Raw genomic sequence first — 19,505 nt, 5'->3', positions numbered from 1 at the left:
AGAATAGGGTTTTGAGATATTCAGCTTTGTGATAATTGTGTAACTTCATACAAAACAATACTATAATAAGAGATGAAAGGAGCTTGGAAAAGAATGAGATAGATTATGTTTGTTTGATGTTTGAGCAGGGAGTTGGACTAGATGACCTCCTGAGGTCCCTTCCAACCCTAATTGTCTATGATTCTATAACTGCCCTTTAGGCAGTCAGTAGCCCTTATACTGCCACAGCTAAATAAGAAAGCAGTATTTCAGGTCATTTATGTGAATCTTAGATCCACCTCCACCCTACACAGTTCACCTTCCCCTTCTGTGGACAGGAATCATTCCCAACTCCTTCCACTCTATTGTGTTCCCATTCTGGCCAGGGATGTAACTCTGTGCATAATCCCAAAATAGTAATCCCAATTCTAGTCCTATAGCCTAGTGCAGTAGTTCTCAACCTTTTTTGTACCAGGCCCCATTTGTAAACACTGATGGCCAGTTCCAACCCAGTACCCCTCACTCCCAACCCAGACCCCAAACCCCAGCCCCCCAGTGTGTGGGGCAGGGGGTGGGTGTGTGGGGCAAGCGGGTGTGTGAGGAAGGGGGACAGGGGGGCAAGCAGCCTCTCGTAAACTGGAACTCTGCCAGCCTGCAAGGGAAAAACAGTTTCCCATGTTTTTTCCTGTAAAGGACAGTCCATTTTTAAAGTCTGTTGATCCATTTATAAAATTTGCTCCCCACCCTTTCATATATTCTTGCAACCTACTTTTGGGTCACAACCCACAGGTTGAGGACACTTGTCCAGGAAGTGGAAAATTCAGCTTCTAGCACCCTACCTGCTGCTCCACAAATTTGAAACCTGTATCTCCTGTTTCATAGCAAAGCACACCAACTGCAAGGCCATGGAGAAGGCCTCCTCCTGAAACTTAAAAAGCTAAAAACCAAGGGCCAGAAATAAAGCAAACTGAAGGAAATGCAACTCAAAGAGATGGGTGCTGGGTTCTGGCTCCCTACCCCAAATGGTGCTCCTAGATTTTGCATTTAATAATAATTTTATAAATTGGGTAGACAGCAGGAAAAACTAGAACACAGAGCCACTTTAGGTGACCACATAAATCACCCATGTGATTGCTACCTGGAGTTAAATTTGGGCCTCAGTTTAAAAGCAGAACTGCTAACCACAAACATAAAGTTCAAAAGAAGACAATAAATCAAGTGGGCCCAATTGCTGCACACTCACACTCCTGCTCCAATTCACGAACAAATTTTATTTCCATCGGTTCCCATGTTAAAAACCATTCAACCCTAGCCCCTAATTTTGCAGTGCACCTCCAGTCTTTGCAGTATTGGGACCTTACATCACTAGTTTTCCTCTAGGATAGAAACACTTCCTGATCTGCCCTTTTACAGCTTCATGCAAAAAAAAAAAGCAAAAGGTAGCTTGCACTTTTGCAAGATCCGAATGAAAGAAAAGATGTTTGCAACCCTTGTTAAGACATTAAACGTTGAGAAAGAAAAGATGTATGAACCCCTTTCTAAAACACTGAAAACTAGCAAAGTAGGGAACACGCCAAACACTTAACCCTGCGAGCAGCAGCACATTACCTACATGCTCCCCGTGCCCCAGCCAGTAGCTTTCGATTTGTCTCCTGGATCGTGCGGATTTCAACAGCAGGGGCTGGTGCTTTGCATTCTGGGACTTGTAGTCATTTGGCCTCCAACCCCCTTAACTCGGGGCAGAAGAAGAGTTTGTGCAAACTACCTTTCCCAGGTTCACAGGGACTTTGCAAAGGATAATGGCGGGGCAAGATACAAATGTCAGAGAGCAAAGGGGAATGTAGGGTTTTGAGTGAACCGACAAGACAAAAAGCGACAGATTGCTCCAGTTGTTCTTGCTTTCTCAGGGGCTGCACCAGCTGAACAGCAAGCAAGGTTAGGTTAGCCTTAGCTTTAAGGAGGCTGCGTTGATCTGAGTCTATAGCATTGTCAAAGGCTTGATCTGTCCCAGCATGTTTTCTGCTTCCCTCATGCGAGTGATTCAGTGCAGCGAGAAGCTACAGCTCTCCCCAGGAAAGTGGTTTCTGGCCCGCCATGGGAAAGTGTTTTTAAGGACTTGGTCGTGTTTCAGTGGGAGACATGAACTTGTCCCCAGAGAAGGTGTGCGGCACCCTCGGATATTTCTCCAAGGCGCAAAGCAAAGTCTCTGGACCCAGGAAGGGTCTCTGAGAGCTGAGAATAACAGCAAACAAGTGTCTGTGCAAAGAAGCCAGAAAGAAGGAGCATCTCTATCAGCTGTTCGGAAAGGTAAGGAGAGGCCCTTTTAAACCAGTAGCAATTCAGAGCAACATAGAGATAGTTTCACACAAGGGCCCTGGTGCAAAATTGAGTGTCAAAATTGAGATTTGAGAGTTGCAGCGTTCAGGAATTAACAATTTATGGTTCTTAAGACTGCTGCATCTCAGCCGTCTCTCCCCCCTCCCCTCCTTGACTTGGTTTTGCCTTGTTTTGAATTGCTTTCTACACTGGTAGGTATCCAGGCATTGGATGCGTAGGGGGTGCATGTGCACCCCCTGAGATTGGCCACCACCAACGCTGTCAGTGGCACCTGCAGGCACTTACCATTCACCTCCCCTCTTCGCTGCTGATACCGCTGGCAGTGTCCACGGGCAGTTGCTGATCGCCAACACTGCTAACAGCATCTGCGGGTAATCACTGGTCAGCGCTCACCACTGCCACGGCCACCTGCGGAAGTTTCCCGGTCACCGCCGCCATGGCCACACCACCAACACTGCTGTGCACCACCCTATCCCTCCCCAGCCTCAGGAGTCATGTGATGTTCGTGTACCCAGGTTGTAGCTGTGTTGGTCTAGAGGAAAAAAGGCATCGTGGCCTGTGGTAGAGGTGATATCTTTAATTAGACCCAACTAGATTTTTATAAAAAAAAATAATTGCAATTAAATGTCTTTAGTTTTATCAAATTGCAATTTAATAAATGTAATTACACTGCATAAATGTAATAAATTTATTAAATTGCAATTTAATTAAACTAAAGACATTTAATTGTAATTAAAGAATTTTTTTTTTGCAAAAATCTAGTTGGTCTAATAAAAGATACCACCTCTACCATAAGTCCTGATCCCTTTTTTTATACACTGTTAGCTTTTACAGATACATCACTCACAGGGTAACATTTCCCTTGCATCCACCCACTGCATTAGCTGACTTCTTTGCAACACATAGGTGTATGAGACCAGGACCTGACCTACCCAGTGTAAATCAGGGCGGCCTCTGGTAACCTGTGTACTGTAGAGGTTTTGCTAATCCTAGTTCACTGTCAGCAAACTTAGTGTCAGTGGGACTTCATTTTCAGAAAATTTTCCTGCTATAAACAGGATATTATTGGACAGCCAGTAATTTTCCATTTGTGCACAGTATATTTCAAATGCCATTATAATCTTTCTGATGCATAATAAATGGCTGAATACCAGGCCTCTTAGATTTAGACCAATAGAAGGAGGCTTACAATTTTTTAGTAACTTGCAGTTTCCTAACCTGCTTTATCAGTTATGACTGGGGCTGCTATATGCATAAGCCTGCTGCCAAATTTCTGTTTCCCTTGGGTGTTTCCACACTAAATTGCAATCTGCAATATAGACATATCCTTGCATTGAACATAACGTTAAACTTACTGCAAAAAAAATAGAGAGGATTTAAACACCTTGGCTGACTAATATTCTAGGAATTGATTCTCTGCAAGTGGTTGTAACAGTTCAGAAAATAGTTCTATATCCACATAATGTCCTGAAGATTAAAACCTGTCTGAATTTAATGACATAAGTGAGTGGTTCTGAAGAGCAGTCCATAAATAGCCGGGGTGATTACTTTGCACTGGCTCTATAATTCCACTGATTTTAAGGCCCTAGGGGCCCATTAGAAAATCTAGTCTGACCTGCATATCACAGGCTCTTAAATTTTAACTAATTTCCCCTGTATCAACTTATATAACACGTCTGACTGAAACAGGTTTTCCGGTAAGGAATCCAGTCTTGATCTGAGGAATTAAGAGATAACAGATTTACCATTTACTTTGGTCATTTGTTCAAATGATTCATTGCCTTCATTTTGAAAATTTAATACAGGTAATGCCTTTTTTGCAACAATTGCTTGTTAAAGCAACAGCTACATTTCACTGGGAACATTTTCACTGCTGTGTATTCAGATGATCTGTACCGGAGCAAGATCAGTTTAAGAGCAATAGAGCACGTCTGCATGTGCATTAATACGGCATGGGTGGTAATACACCGTGATTACTGCACATTAAGTTTGGGAATGCACAGTAACTGGCACTACTGTGCAGTAGTGTCTACGCATGCCTTTTAAATGACGGTAATGTGCATTAAACCAATTGTACTGTATATTAGCACAATAGCACGGCTTTTGCCACAATGCACTAATACATGGTAGAATTAGTCTACTGCACATTTAGCGTCTCATGCAGCCGTGCCCACAGACCACCAGAACATTAGGCTGTTGCTACTAAGAGTTGTTTACTGTACCTTATTTCTTGTCTGAATTTTCCTAGCTCTAGCTTCCAGTAATTAGTTCTTGTTGTTATTTAACAATGCATTTACAACTGTTAACATTGAAAACAGGAAATGCTTTCCGTATGCTACATTTTTGCATCTATGAAAAATACTACTTGCCAGAGAAATATCTAGTTGCAAAATGGAGAAAAGGAGACTTACCCCCCCCCCCAAAAAAATGCAGCATAGCTACCTGAAAAAAAAGGACTTGGGTACATTTCAGGCACCACAGTTGAAAGCCAACTACCCCTTGTCTTCTGTGGCAAACAATTCAGTAGGTATCTCCTTGTTTAGCCTACAGCTTCCTTAGGCAATTACTGATTTGGTTTGGGACATGTACATGACTGTCATGGCCCTCGTAGCTTGCTTCCAGCTAAATCCCCATTGGGATGTAGAAGTCTGCCAAATGTATTCAAAGCACACCTAACATGAGAGATTTGGTTATGTACTCCCCCATCCCCACCATACCTCCAGGAGAGTGCATGAATATGTAGCCAGGTAGTTGGAGCATTTGGCTTGGATGTGCAAGTCCTGGGTTATGGTCCCTGTTCCGAGGACTATGTTCATTTTTCATCCAATGCCTCTCTCTGATGTAAATACATAACATATCCTGGGAGCAAACCCCAGAATTAATCCCAACCCCCAGTGTGATGTGCAAGACTGAATATCACAATTTAATGTCTTAACTAAGTTTCCCTTAAGCACCTTGCAACAAATACCTTTTCATGGTAGATCAGTTTAGTTCCCTAAGGATTTAAGATTTTTTTCTCGTTTAGTTCAATGACTCGTGAAAGAAAGATGAAATACCATGCTCAGGACCAGGAAATAGAGAAGAGAGTTTTCTTAGAGGATTGTGATTCAGACATCTGTTCCTAACAGCATTCTTTTTCTTTTTTTCGTAATTAACTAATTTGTGACATCAGTTATAATGTATGATCCTATCTTCTTGGTTTCTCCAATTTATTCCTTTCAGCCAAAATATAATTGTTACACAATTAGCTTCAGAAATTAGAAGTACTTTGAAAAGGTTTGGGCAAAACCTCAACTGGTGAGAAAGATTTGGAAGGCTGGAGGGAAGGAGGTTATTAAAGTTTCCTCATTAATTTGCACATTGCTAAAAGGCATACTTTATAACTTCCTCTAATTGATAGTTTCTCCCCACTTCTCAGTAAAGATTTTTATGGCAAAAGTTTTAAAGAGACCTCATAATAGTAACATTTCATTATTTTTAGGGAATAGACAACAGTGCATTTACTAGCCCGCTATATAATATACTCAAAGCCTACAATTGACAAACCAATAATCAACATGGGTTTTTTGGATGTGCTATCCTTATCTTTAGTTTTTACTTCAACTGATAATTCGATAAGTCCCTAAATTCAGTAATTTACAATAGCTTAGCTTTGCACCTCCTGTCTTCTATTCTGATCTTTTCCTTTACAGTATTTAAAAAATTGTTCTACATGTATAGCTTACTGAATAGCTTACTGCTGAAAATATAATACCAGTATTTAAAAGAAAACATCATTATACATAAGTCTGAGAGCTGTAGCACCAGTTATTCTTGGTCTTGAAATTAACTACTAGGAAGGCAGAAAATAACAAGGGTTAATGAGTATCTATAAATATGCTGAAATTACTTTAAAAAATGTCATTTTATTTTTCTGCTGAAGCATTATAGAAGGAATGGAACAAAAGCATTCCTCCCCTCACCACTATGAGACTTTCATGTCAAAATGCTATCTGAACCTTATACTGATTTATAGAAAAGAACTGATATGATAAATTTATGCAAGTTTTATTGTCAGCTATTTTAACTTCAATATTGGTTTCTGTCTATTACAGTGAAAGAAGCTGGAAGAGACTTCACCTATTTTATAGTGGTGCTCATTGGGATTGGTGTTACAGGTTATAAAATATATATATATACACACATTCTCTATAAATACACCTTTGTTCATTATTGTCCATCTAGTTAATTAGCTCTTATTTCATTGGTATTTGTTTCCCTCTATTACAGGTGGTTTGTTCTATGTGATTTTTAAAGAACTCTTTTCTTCCTCCAGTCCCAGTAAGATTTATGGAGATGCGTTTAAGAAATGTAGAGCTCACCCAGAGGTTGGTTTCTGCAACTGAGTTACAAGTTCATATTTGAATAGAAGCATTTTTCTATCTTACGTTCCTCTCCAGAATGGAAGTCTGCAGCACAATGCTCTGAAGCAAAGATTAATCCCACTAGATTTAGGGACACATGTAGTTCCACAAAATACAGCAATTATTAGCCCTTACTGTATCCCACAAGTCCTTGCTGCTGTCTTCATTGCCTACTGATATTGTATTGATACACAGCACCAGGGTTGCACATCAAGATGAAACCCAGGCCACATCCAGATGGGCATGGCCACGCAGTATGTGGCACCACAGACACGTCTGTGGCATTACATACCACATGTTCATCTGTTCTCTGCACTGCAGGTAATAGAGCGGGGGTTTTCTGAACCCTAGATATCCAGGGGTCAAAAAAAAACCTGCACCAAAAAAAAAAACAGTGGCAAATGTGGGGGCAGTACGCACCGCTCAGAACTGGAGCTTGGTCGGCTGGAGCCATGTTCTGGCTATTGGCCAGGCTCCAAGCAGCAGGATCACCACTGTTGTAGCCCCAGGAGGCCCCCAGGTAAGGCTGCTGGGGCCAGTCCAGTGCTGGCCCTAGCCTCCTACCATACCTGGTGTAACCTGCCGCACACCAGAGTCCATGTGGCACAGGTTTTCCCTGGAACAAAGTGTCCACACTCGTGTGAATACAGCCCCAGGGTCCAGTCTAACTCTAGGGTTCTAAGATCAGAATGCCATTGTGTTATGTGTTCTGCAAATACATTGGACTATATAACCCCAGCCCAAGAAACCTAAAACATATTTTGGAATAAGCTGAAACTTACCTGGGTAACAAACCATAAACGGAAAAGGAAGGTGAGGGTAACTGTAATGAGACTGCAAGTTACAAAAAATGTTAGATGCAAAATAAATACGTTAAAAAACCCACAAAGCAAGACCTCAGAAATCATTCTTTCAGACAAAACCATAAAAGATATGTAATTGCTTTCCAGACAAGACTTCTGGCAATATCACGGGGATTCATATAGAAAAGGAGTGACAAGTTTTCACTAGAAAGATTAAATTATAGACCTGGGCTTTGGAAGAGGTTTATAAAAATAAGACCTCATTCCAGTGCTTTAACTAAATCATCCTTCCTTTCTCATTTGACTAAACATGCTTTCCAAACCATTTTTTGCTAGGCTTTGAATCAGGTTTATAGAAACAATAAAACCTTTATAGTTTTGAATAAAAGGAGTCACTGCTTTTTCCATTTAAATAACAAGAATTTGCATTTTAAACTTCAGTGTTGGTCAAGCATTTTTTGTGATGAAATGCAAGTAGACATACCAGCTTTTTCTTTCTTTATATAGTATAACCCTGTGAAGACTAACATATATAATACACAAGAATGTCTTTCTTTGTCAAATACATAGATGTGTAAGTTTTATGAACACAATGAATCATTTAGTTTATAAAGAAATCTGAGCCCATATCAATCCATTTAATACATATCTTCTGTTCTTTTGTGCTTTCTTTTCTGAGTTCTTGTGATGCAACTGACAGTTCAAGAGTACACTGTTGATATTTGGTGAATGAAAATTATTTCACCTTGGAGAGGTGAGCTGACATTATAATAGTGATTCTCAGCCAGGTGCTGTGATACCTTGGGGTACCTTGAGATCTTTTCAAGGATACTTCAGGGTGCTAAACAATGTTAGCACTGTTAGGTATGTAAACAAGATTCAAAAGATAGAACAATATCTTCTGTTGCAAAGGTCTTAGAAAGACCACAGCAGGTCAGAATATTTTTAACACTAAGGATTCCTTTTGGAATTTCTGGGTTTATCTTGTGAATCGTGTTTTTCCAAAGTAAAAAATGAGTGAAAACTAAGAGCTAGCATTTTCTGAGAAGTGCCTTGAGTCTAAAGAGGTTTAGAACTACTGCACTACGGGGTCTGTTTCAACATGATGTGCTTGGCAACCGACATCTCTTCTCTCATAGGTAATAAGCGTTTTTGGTGAACCCATTAAAGGTTATGGTGAGACTACACGACGAGGAAGAAGACCATATGTCAGGTATCTGTTTGCATTTTTTCTCTATATGAGCAACAGTTTTCGAATAGCAAAGATGCATACCCAATCCTGCTAGGTTGGAACCAGGCTGCTTGTTTGCAGGAGATGTATTGACTCCCCTGTCATTTAGTAAGATAGATAAAGTGACTTCTTCCCCCCCCCCCCCAGGATACATAGGTAGGATTCTGTAGTTTTAAAGGACATTTGAACACAGTGTTTAGGTGGAAGACTTCAAATTAATTCTGAGGAAATTAAATTAGAAATTGGACCTTTATTTATGATTAAACTGAATTACTCTTGAAAAAGGTGGGATCTATTTTATACAGAGTAGCCTGACCCTGTTCACCATGTGGAAAAGCATGTATTTATGAAGCAAAAGAGCAGACCGGAGAAGGGCACTTAAAATAAGAGAGATCAGCCGAAGGTAGCTTTATATTCTTTGTTTTAAATGTAACACAACACTTTGGATTAGATCTACAAATGGACTTATGCATGGCAATACTGAGCATCACAGAACCTACCTTAGACATCTGGTTCCTGGAGTAGAATCCAAAGGCTTGAGTTAGGCATCTAGGGCATTTTCACACATGCTCTGGGACATGGTGTTGGGCACTTTAATTAGCAAGCTGCACCGAAAAAAGTGACACGGGGGTGCTTTGAACTAAAGCTCACCCAACATGTTTTATTTCAAAGCGCACTGCTGCCATTTTTTCAGTGCAGGGACGCTGATGCACATGATGCAGAAGGATGCCAGAGCACATCAATTTCCATGCTCCAGCGGACTTGATTAAGTCTGGATTTCCAGCATGTTGGAGCAGGCTCCTTGCACATCTGTAGGAGCCTCTAAATTCCCTATGCAATGCATGGCGAGAGTTTGGCAGGTACCTACTGGCGGCACTGAAAAATGTTGTGTTTTGTGTCGGGGAAAACCGAAGGATCGGGCCCCAAGGTCACGGTGGGCTGGGGTGGCAATCAGATACGGACAGGTGGGATTAGCGGCGTAGAGTCTGGAGATAGGGACTCGGAGCGGATTGAGAAAGAACAGGTGAATTTATTTGACTTACGCTTCAGGCGTAGGCAGAAAGGTCTTCAGTTACAGTTTTGAAACACAAACAAACAGTTAACAACAAAGGGGTCTGTTGGCCCACGAGGTTCAGTCCGAAGACCTAGTCCCAGGGCTGGTCAACAGCTCATAAATGGGGATCACAAACAACAAAAACGAACTGTAACACGGTGATGATGAACCGCGTGACGCCAGTCCACAGCAATGGACAAATCGGGTGGTCGAATGAGAAAGCCGAGGTCAGGAGCCAGAAGGTGATGCAGCGGAGACGTCAGTTGGAGGGACGAGCAGAGTCGTAGGTGGTGAAGGAAGCCGAGGTCGATGATTCAGAACCGGGTTAAACAAAGTCCAGAGGGTGATCCGAAATCGTAAGCCAAAAGTCAATACCGAGGTAAATCAGAAGCCGAGAATACAAAATCGCAATACAATCGCCGTAAGCAGCACGAAAGCCGAGTGAGGGAAGAGATCAATAGGCCTAAGAGCCTGACTCAGAGAACAGTCCCTGCAGCAGCAGCCTCTGTCTCTGATCCGCGCGATCTCCCCTCACACACCACCACACACACCACACCGAGGGAGGGGCTCACAGAACTTTTATATCAATTTAGTAGCCAATCAGCGTGCTCTCCGCAGAGAAATTTCTAGTCCGATTACCTCATGTCAGGTTCTGACTGAGCATGCTCTCAGTCAGGAGCTGACACAATCTGAGCATGCGTCTGTGGGGAAAGTAGGTCAGCAATGATTGACAGCGCCGCAGGTCACCCAGGGGGCAAGGACTGGGTGAGCCTTGGAAATTTCCACTCACAGCTTCAAACCGCGCATGTCAGTTTAACCTCTTCTGTGCTGGCAGCACATACTCAAAAATTTCCATGACATGCCCCCTTGCTGTCAGCACAGAAGCTAGAAGGCCAAATTATACCTCCTCCCCCGAGGAACCATCGTTCCCGAATTTTTCATGCGTGGGAACGGTAGTATATACATAGGCTGACAATTTTACAATGACGAATCCCAAATATATACAATATACAATAATTAGTCCAAAATCCTTGGGTCTGGTCGCCATGGTGTCCGTCAGCTCTGATGGTGTCTGGTGATCTCGTCTCCGATGAAATATGCGGGTTGCAAATGGTCATGAATCTGAAACAATAATAAACAAATCGGCAGAACAGGTTCTTTCAAGAGGAACTATATACACTCAATACTACGGGCCTAATCTGCGCTATTAATGACTGCCCTTCTGGTTAGCCAATTGTGATGGGCCAACACTTTCTTTCCGCTGTCTTCAAGTTCTATTAGGTAAGTATTTGGATACTCTTCGGCTTCTTGTACTCCTTCAGTCAAAATAGTTTCCGTTACGGTAAGTTTCATGTTCGATACGCTTGGGTCTTCTTGGTTTTGTTTCGATTCGTTTCGTGCGGTTTCGTTACGGTTCAGACTTTGTTTAGTTTTGGTACGTTTTGGTTTGGTTATCACGGTTTCTTCAAGTTCGGTTTGTGTTCTTCGCTTTACTTCGGTTTTTTCATTTTGTCGTTTGGATTCGCTTCGTTGAGTTTCGCTTCGTGTAGATTCGTTACGCTTTGGTTTGTTTCGTTCTGGGTTACGCCGTTTCAGTTCGGTTTGTCCGCTTAGTTTTGCTTCATCACGTTTAAGTTCGCTTTGTTTCAATTCGTTAATCGTTTCCTCGTTTGAGTGCGGTTTAGATTCGTCTCGCTTACGTTCGTTTTGTGTTACTCCGAATTTTGAGTCCGTTTGTCGCTTTTCTGAGCCGGTCAAGCCATCGATCGCCGGACTTACGCCGATGGCGATCACTCGTTTTTTGGCTTGGTCTTCTCAACAAACCGTAGAGCTCTGGCGAGAGCTCGCTGTCCCTCATCTCTTAGGGCTCTCAGTTGTTCCTTACTTAGGCCCGACTTGTCTAGAAGGAACCCAAACATGGCTCTTTCTAGAGGGGTTCTCTGCGGTGGTGAGTAGCTTGCTCGGGCTCTTTGCTGTGGAGGTGAAGAGGTTCGGGTATAATACTTTTTCGGAGTTGTGGGTGAAACTCGGGGTTGCTTTCGGGGATATTCCCTTCTGTCACCCCCTCTTGAGTGGTTGACAGGGTTTTCCACTGAGTAAGCACATTTTGATTCCCATTCCCTTTCCTCCACAGAATGTACACTCTTTTGGGGCTTCGATCTTTCCATCGCCCCTCTCAGCTGATCGAGTTGACCCAGGGTATGGATTACGGGTCCGTTTACTGATGTACTTAGCAAGAGTCTTGCTGTTATACTTTGACTTCCTACGTATATTTCCGTGGCTGCATCAACTGCTTCTTGCAGACAGGGTACGTCTCCGGATGATAATACATATCTGTGAGGCCATGCCCCCTGCACCTGAGCAGGTGTCAGATTTAGAGCTTGGTGGGCTGGGTTCCACATGGCGTATGAGGCTCCGATAACTGTATACACCAACGCGGTAGCACTCATATGACCTGCATGTCCCTCATGCCACGTATGAATCTTTCTCTGAAGTGCCTCAGTAACCAGAGCTGGAATGGGTATTGGCCAATAATAGTTGGCCAGCACTGGCACCGGGTCCACTACTTTCGCTCGGCTCCAAGCTGAATTGCGCACGAGCTGCAAGGCTTCATCTTGGTTGATGGTCTCGCTCCCTGCTTCTGCTACTAGACGCCCCAACCAGGCAATCGGTGTTTCATCATTTCTTATGCCGGTTTCCTTTTTCAATTCATTCATCTCAGAACGTGTTCTGGTTCGTGTCATGATGGTCTGTCTTGTCTGACCCTGAGGATCAGTTACCCATTTTTGGACTGCAATGGGAAAAGCAGATACCAGTTCTTCGGTGTAATCATTGTGTTGTTGGCTTGGTTTATTTCGTGTTACCCTTATGAAGTCGTTCTCAGTTTCATCAGCACTTATAGTTTCGTTTGTATAATTCATCTTGGTTACTGGTTTAGTCATTTCGATTAATCCGTTGCTTGTGTTTGTTCCGATGGTACTCGTCTTAATCGTTAAGCTTCTTGTTGTTACATCATTCCTATCGGTTCCAATAATATTCGTGCTCACTCTTGATTTCCGTATGGTTACGTTGTTAGTCTTATCTTCGCTTGTTGTTTCAGTTGTTTCCGTTCCTGTGCTGTGCTTAATTACTTTGTTGCAGTTTTCGTTATCCGTTTGGGTGCAATTCTCGCGTACGTCCTCCTGGTGGCGCTGGCTGACGTACGGAGGTGGTGGCTTGCGTACAGCAGGTGGCGCTGTTGCGGGAGGCCGGTTCTCGGTGGGCGGAACCATAGATGGCGTTTTTCCGGAAGGTGGGCTCGGGATGGGTGGAGCTGGGCGTCGTGACGTCAGCATTGGTTTTGGCGCACTGACAGTTTGGTCGGCGCCATCTTGTAATGGCCGCTCGGCCAATTTTTGTGTCGCAGCTCTGGTTGCTGCCATGAGCTGGGCCCTAGTGTCAGTTAGCTCCCTCAGTAAAACAACATACTCCCGGAAAAGCACATTTATTATACGGCCTTTCTTCCACCGGGGTCCTGACCATTTTATTTTTCTGCCGTCCTTCTCCAGGCACTCTCGTAGTTGGACCAAGAGCTCATGCCCCCTAGACCCGATGGCAAGGGTCGGGCAGTTAAACCCGTCACGAGGGGTATCCTCACCACCCTCCTTCACATACTTTATGCACCGGGCGAATTCTCGGTCCGGGCCTGAGGTTGCCATGCCCGAAGGTTTCTTACGGGCCAGGGCTACGGTCCCGGTCTCCCCCCTTGGGCGGTAAACGGCCCGAGGATCCTGGATAATGCAACCCAGCGCACTTGGGGTGAGCCGAACGGCCCATTCTTCCCCACTTTCTCCCCGGAGGGACAGGTACCCGCTCACAGTTCCTTCAGCCGGTGCGGCCTGATGGAATGCTACGTGGTCCCATAAGTCCTCGGCACCGATGGTCTGCCGGACTCGGTTGCTCCATGGGCAACTCCTTATAATCTCCGACTCCAATACGCCTCCCATTGATCCTGTTCGTGACGCCATGTCGGGGAAAACCGAAGGATCGGGCCCCAAGGTCACGGTGGGCCGGGGTGGCAATCAGATACGGACAGGTGGGATTAGCGGCGTAGAGTCTGGAGATAGGGACTCGGAGCGGATTGAGAAAGAACAGGTGAATTTATTTGACTTACGCTTCAGGCGTAGGCAGAAAGGTCTTCAGTTACAGTTTTGAAACACAAACAAACAGTTAACAACAAAGGGGTCTGTTGGCCCACGAGGTTCAGTCCGAAGACCTAGTCCCAGGGCTGGTCAACAGCTCATAAATGGGGATCACAAACAACAAAAACGAACTGTAACACGGTGATGATGAACCGCGTGACGCCAGTCCACAGCAATGGACAAATCGGGTGGTCGAATGAGAAAGCCGAGGTCAGGAGCCAGAAGGTGATGCAGCGGAGACGTCAGTTGGAGGGACGAGCAGAGTCGTAGGTGGTGAAGGAAGCCGAGGTCGATGATTCAGAACCGGGTTAAACAAAGTCCAGAGGGTGATCCGAAATCGTAAGCCAAAAGTCAATACCGAGGTAAATCAGAAGCCGAGAATACAAAATCGCAATACAATCGCCGTAAGCAGCACGAAAGCCGAGTGAGGGAAGAGATCAATAGGCCTAAGAGCCTGACTCAGAGAACAGTCCCTGCAGCAGCAGCCTCTGTCTCTGGTCCGCGCGATCTCCCCTCACACACCACCACACACACCACACCGAGGGAGGGGCTCACAGAACTTTTATATCAATTTAGTAGCCAATCAGCGTGCTCTCCGCAGAGAAATTTCTAGTCCGATTACCTCATGTCAGGTTCTGACTGAGCATGCTCTCAGTCAGGAGCTGACACAATCTGAGCATGCGTCTGTGGGGAAAGTAGGTCAGCAATGATTGACAGCTCCGCAGGTCACCCAGGGGGCAAGGACTGGGTGAGCTTTGGAAATTTCCACTCACAGCTTCATACCGCGCATGTCAGTTTAACCTCTTCTGTGCTGGCAGCACATACTCAAAAATTTCCATGACATTTTGAAGGAAAGTGAATTTATGTATTGATGTCGTTCGATAACTGGTATTGGCATTTCAGGGTCTTACATGATGGATTTGAGCCAGTTATCTTAGACGTTTTGGGAAAAGCTGAAAAGAATCCACAGTACCTCCAGTGCCTCGTACAAGCACTGGATATGTTCTCTCCTAGTGGAGCTCCACAAACTTTTTTTTTTTGTTAAATGTAACTTTTATATAAATAATACATTTTAAAAATACATTAAAATAGGAGGAACAAGGGGAGAGGGAAGCAGAGCAGGCTAAAATCTTTCCCTCAAACTATTGCAAGTAAGACAAGCTTCAGTTGATTTGCTTGAATTATCCCTTTTCTCCAGATAATCAGGTATAATGTTTAAGCATAGGGAAGTCCATGCATTGTACAAAACTGCTATCAAAGATGCTCCCTTCACTTATGTGCTTGGAATTTCCATGGCCTCTCAGACTTAAATACATAATGTGCCATATGATGTTTTGTTCCTTTTCTCAGTCACATTGAATACGTAAAAGATGAATTGAAGTACATGCGTCTGAAGTTCTACATTGAGGGGTCAGAACGAGGAAAACAAGGAACAGTCCATGTGGAAGTGAAAGAGGTATATATGATTGTCTCAACAAGTTAAGATAGTCCACAAGGATTACTCGATATTTAAACTAATGCAAAGAAAATAAACATAAGCACACCCTGAAATATTTTTTTCTCATTACAGAATCCTGAAAGTGGAAGATATGAGTTCCGTTACATATTTGTGGATGTTGATACCTACCCTAGAAGAACCATTGTCATTGAAGACAACAGATAGCAAAAAAAACATGCTAATATCACAGCTCAAAGAGTACAGTTTAATAAAAACAAAAAGGTTTACCGATATTGTGCTGCTACGTATCGCCATGAAATCTCACTGAAGCCAAGGGACTGCATTTCTGTAACTGACCTGTAGAGACTACAGCATGTCATAAAGTGTGTATTTTTAATGGAAATGACATGATTTGCTATAATTTGTGGCAAAAAAATCATGACATGGGAAAAACACAAAAAGCAGTTAATGTCGAATAGTAGTTCTGCAGTCTCACTGCACCCAGTATCTGTCTTCCAAACTTTCAAATATTGTTTTCCTTTCTCTTGTTCAGATTTTACATATACTGCAATAACAAATGTGGTATTTAATGAACAGAAATTTGTTTGTTTCTGTGTTATACGCTGTGGACATCAGATGCATATTAGCATGAAAAGTGCTCAGATTTTAGTAGTTTCTCAAAAAAACAAAAGTCAATAGAGCAAGGAACTACAAGCATCCTAGCCCCAGTCACACAGAGACACACACAGCTAGAGGGTGCTGTCTTCCACACACCTTCCAGCAGAAGGAGCCTGGCTGGTGTGAGCAGTGTTATGGGGATTCTGAAAATAAATCACTAAATGGTCATGATGAGTTGCTTGAAAGCACAGCTTCCTATTGTGATATGTGAAATTTTATAGGAAACTATGGCATAAATGTAAACTATACCAATAAGATAATTTTGTCAGTTTGATATGTCTCAGTGATTTCTAGACCCTCAATAAACCCCACCTAAAAATCCAGTAACAGTCTTTGGAGTACTTGTAGACAAGGACATCAGTCCTGCAACTTTTGATCTCTTTCTTGTGGTCCTCCACAGGTTGCTTTCTTGTGTTTGTTCATGTATTAATTAGATTTATATGCCACCCTTTCCAACAAAGGCTCAGGACAGCAAAATAACTCATAAAACAAGTGAACCAGAGACCAAACCAAGAAAAACAAAATAACTTATAAAAATCAATAGAGTATTAAAATAAACTATAAAACAACTCCCTCCCTAACCTGTATCCCAGCTTAGCCCTGCTTGCTAAACACCTGCCCAAATAGGAAGGTCTTAAAGCATTTCTAAATGATGTCCAAGCTCAGGCCCTGGCAGGCTTCAAGAGGGGAGGAGTTCCAGAGCTATGGGGCAAGTACCAAGAATGACCTTCCATGTGTTATTGCCAAAACAACTCAGTGCATTGACGGTACTTGCAGGAGGTTGTTCTGGGCTCATCTTAGGGAATCAAACTGTGGCATCAAGGAGAAGATGGTCCCTTCAGTATGTAGGGCACAGACATAAAGTAGACCACCATATTCAGCACCAACTACAGCTTTTGGACAGTCACTGAGGGCAGTCCCACGTAGATCACACTGGCTACATCCACATGAGCAGGCGTGTACATTTGGAGCAGCACAAACAATAGTGGCACAAATTGTGCCACTATGTGCTGCGGTGCATGCCCCTGCTAATGAAGTTACACGTGGAGACGAGAGCGGGCAGACCAAGGCTGCCTGCTCCCCCATCTCCATGCACTACAGAGCCCCTGCACTGAGTCACCCTGCGCCCCAGCCAGTCACTTCCCTGGGTGCAGGGTGCCTTGAGACGGGGGAGCAGGAAGTTCCCTTGGCTGTCTGCTCCCCGGCTCGCTGAGGCACAGGTTACCTCAGTGTGGGGGCTCCGCAGCATGCAGTGATGGAGCAGGCAGCCCCAGGCTGCTTGTTTTCCCATCTCTGCATTTGTCATGGCATACAGCCCTTTGGCATGCTTTGCTCTTTTTTTTCTCGGGATTTTTACTGGGTTTTTTTGCTATCAAGAAATCCTGGTATCAAATTTTGCCGCAGTGCTGTGGGGCACGGTTTAACATGCAATGTGCAGTTTGTGGTGCCACAAATGACACATGCCCTCACATCTGGATCTGGCCACTGGTTGCATACACGAGGTTTTGAAAATACAGATGATGATGGCCAGATCTGATTCTGAAAGAAAGGGGCTTAGCTTTCTCACTAGATGGAGCTGATGAAAAAGCACTCCTGGTCACTGCTACCACCTGGGGATCCAGGTGCAGGAGATGTTCTAGGAGACCCCCAGGCCTGTGAACCTAAGAGAGAATGGAAGGCTGAAGTCCCCATCAATGATAGATATTTGATTCTCCCCTCCACCCGGCTATGTCTTGCCTGGATTCAGCTTCAGTTGGTTCATCCACATTTGATCTCCCAACTGCAGCCAGACACTAGGAAAGGACAGAGACTGGGGGCCTGGGTCAGTTGAGAGAGCATAAAGGGGCTGGGTGTCATTAGCATACTGATGGCACCTCCCTCCAGATCTCAGTGTCATCCAGCAGCCCAACTATACATTTAACAGGAGATGCAACAGGATGGAGCCCTAGGGGGACCTCCACATGGAAGGTCTTGAAGGGATGATAATGGCTGTCACCCATCACTATCCTCTGGACCCTCCCTGCAAGAAGAAAGTAAAAACAATTAAAAGCAGTCCCATGAATATCCAGCAAGTCATGGAAACACTGTATCATCACCTTATGAACAACTGTTTGAAAGGCTACTGAAAGATCTAGCAAGATTGGCTGGACATAATTTCCTCCGCTGATCTCCAATCAAAGCCACAAGGATTATCTGCATGTTATGCCCAAGGCAAAAGCCAAACGGACACCCAGCCAGGAAGCTGATCACAGCCAGATGCATATGGAGCTGTCAGGCAATTGCCTATTCAGTGACTTTTCCCAAAAAGGACAGGTTGGAGACAGAGCAATAACTGGTAGGGGAGTTAACATCAAACACCATTTCTTGAGTAGCGGGCAGACAAGAGTCAAATGTTTTTTGGTTTGCAGTGAAGCGTAAGTGATGTCTTTAACAATTTGTTTATTTAAACACGTTCATATCAATTCTTCAGCCCTTTACTCCTTTTTCCTACACCTCATGAGCATCCCTGTGCCCTGGGCATATCAGACTACAGATAAAATGTGTTTTCTCCCCTGCCAAGGAGCTTGTATAAATATACTGGCAGCATATCACTGACTGATTTGCACTGTACAAAATTCAGATCGGACTTTTCCATAGCTAATTTTGCCAAATGAAGGAGCACATACAATCTTAGAAACAGAACTGCCACTACTGAATTCAGATCAAGTGCAAGAGGATAAATAAAAGTAGTTGCTGTCTGTGTACAGAGCTGAAGAAGCAGATGGTTCCCTATTAGAGAAATTTAGCAACCAGTGTAACATCTTCTCATGCCAGACACATCCTACCAATGCTGTCATGTTTGCTGCATTCTTTTTAGTAACCTATCATTCATTTGGTCCAGCATAGACCTTGGTTTTAGTTTTTAAAATGTGTTTGAACATTGGTAAGCACTGTGAAAACACTAAACAGGAGCTCAGTCATTTTTCTCTGGCTGACAGAAAGAGGTGACCTCTTACACTTGCTGAGACACCCACAGGATCTCCTGCTGCCTCTATTCATCCTGCAGAAGTTACAAGAGGACAGCCTGGGGCTGTTGTCCCTGTGCCAACTGCTGCAGTATCTCCTCTGCTAAAGGACACAGAATGGAGAAGGCCTCTTTCTTTTTTTTTTAACAGGGAGTGTTGTACATGAACCTCAACTTTCAGCTATGATGGAGAAATGAAACCAAGACTTAAAATTAAAATCCTTTTTATTAGCAACAGCACACAAATACAAATAAATCAGCTATACCCTCAATAGAAAAAATAAACTGTTACAATACCACTAGCTGAAGTCTGCAGATGTCTTTGGTCTTTTCTTGGTCTTTTTCCTGTGCACGAGCATCTCTATAGATTCTTCACTTGCTAAGGCTGTTTCTCATA

At 43.6% G+C, this 19,505-nt stretch overlaps 1 protein-coding gene across 1 annotated transcript; it reads left to right on the top strand.

The window, feature by feature from the left end:
- Positions 1-1,747: 1,747 nt before the first annotated feature.
- On the top strand, positions 1,748-19,407 carry TIMM21 (translocase of inner mitochondrial membrane 21). Its single transcript, XM_090039579.1, has 6 exons — positions 1,748-2,286; positions 6,411-6,473; positions 6,586-6,683; positions 8,662-8,735; positions 15,339-15,444; positions 15,559-19,407. Exons 1-6 carry the CDS (start codon positions 1,992-1,994, stop codon positions 15,649-15,651), a joined length of 729 nt encoding a protein of 242 aa, XP_089895705.1. The 5' UTR covers positions 1,748-1,991; the 3' UTR covers positions 15,652-19,407.
- Positions 19,408-19,505: the final 98 nt, after the last annotated feature.

Source organism: Crocodylus siamensis, chromosome 3, assembly GCF_052110815.1.
Source record: "Crocodylus siamensis isolate JL-2025a chromosome 3, ASM5211081v1, whole genome shotgun sequence".
In the NCBI taxonomy this organism is placed as follows: domain Eukaryota; kingdom Metazoa; phylum Chordata; order Crocodylia; family Crocodylidae; genus Crocodylus; species Crocodylus siamensis.
The sequence above is the reverse complement of the archived record's forward strand: the minus strand, read 5'-3'. Positions and strand labels throughout refer to the sequence as shown.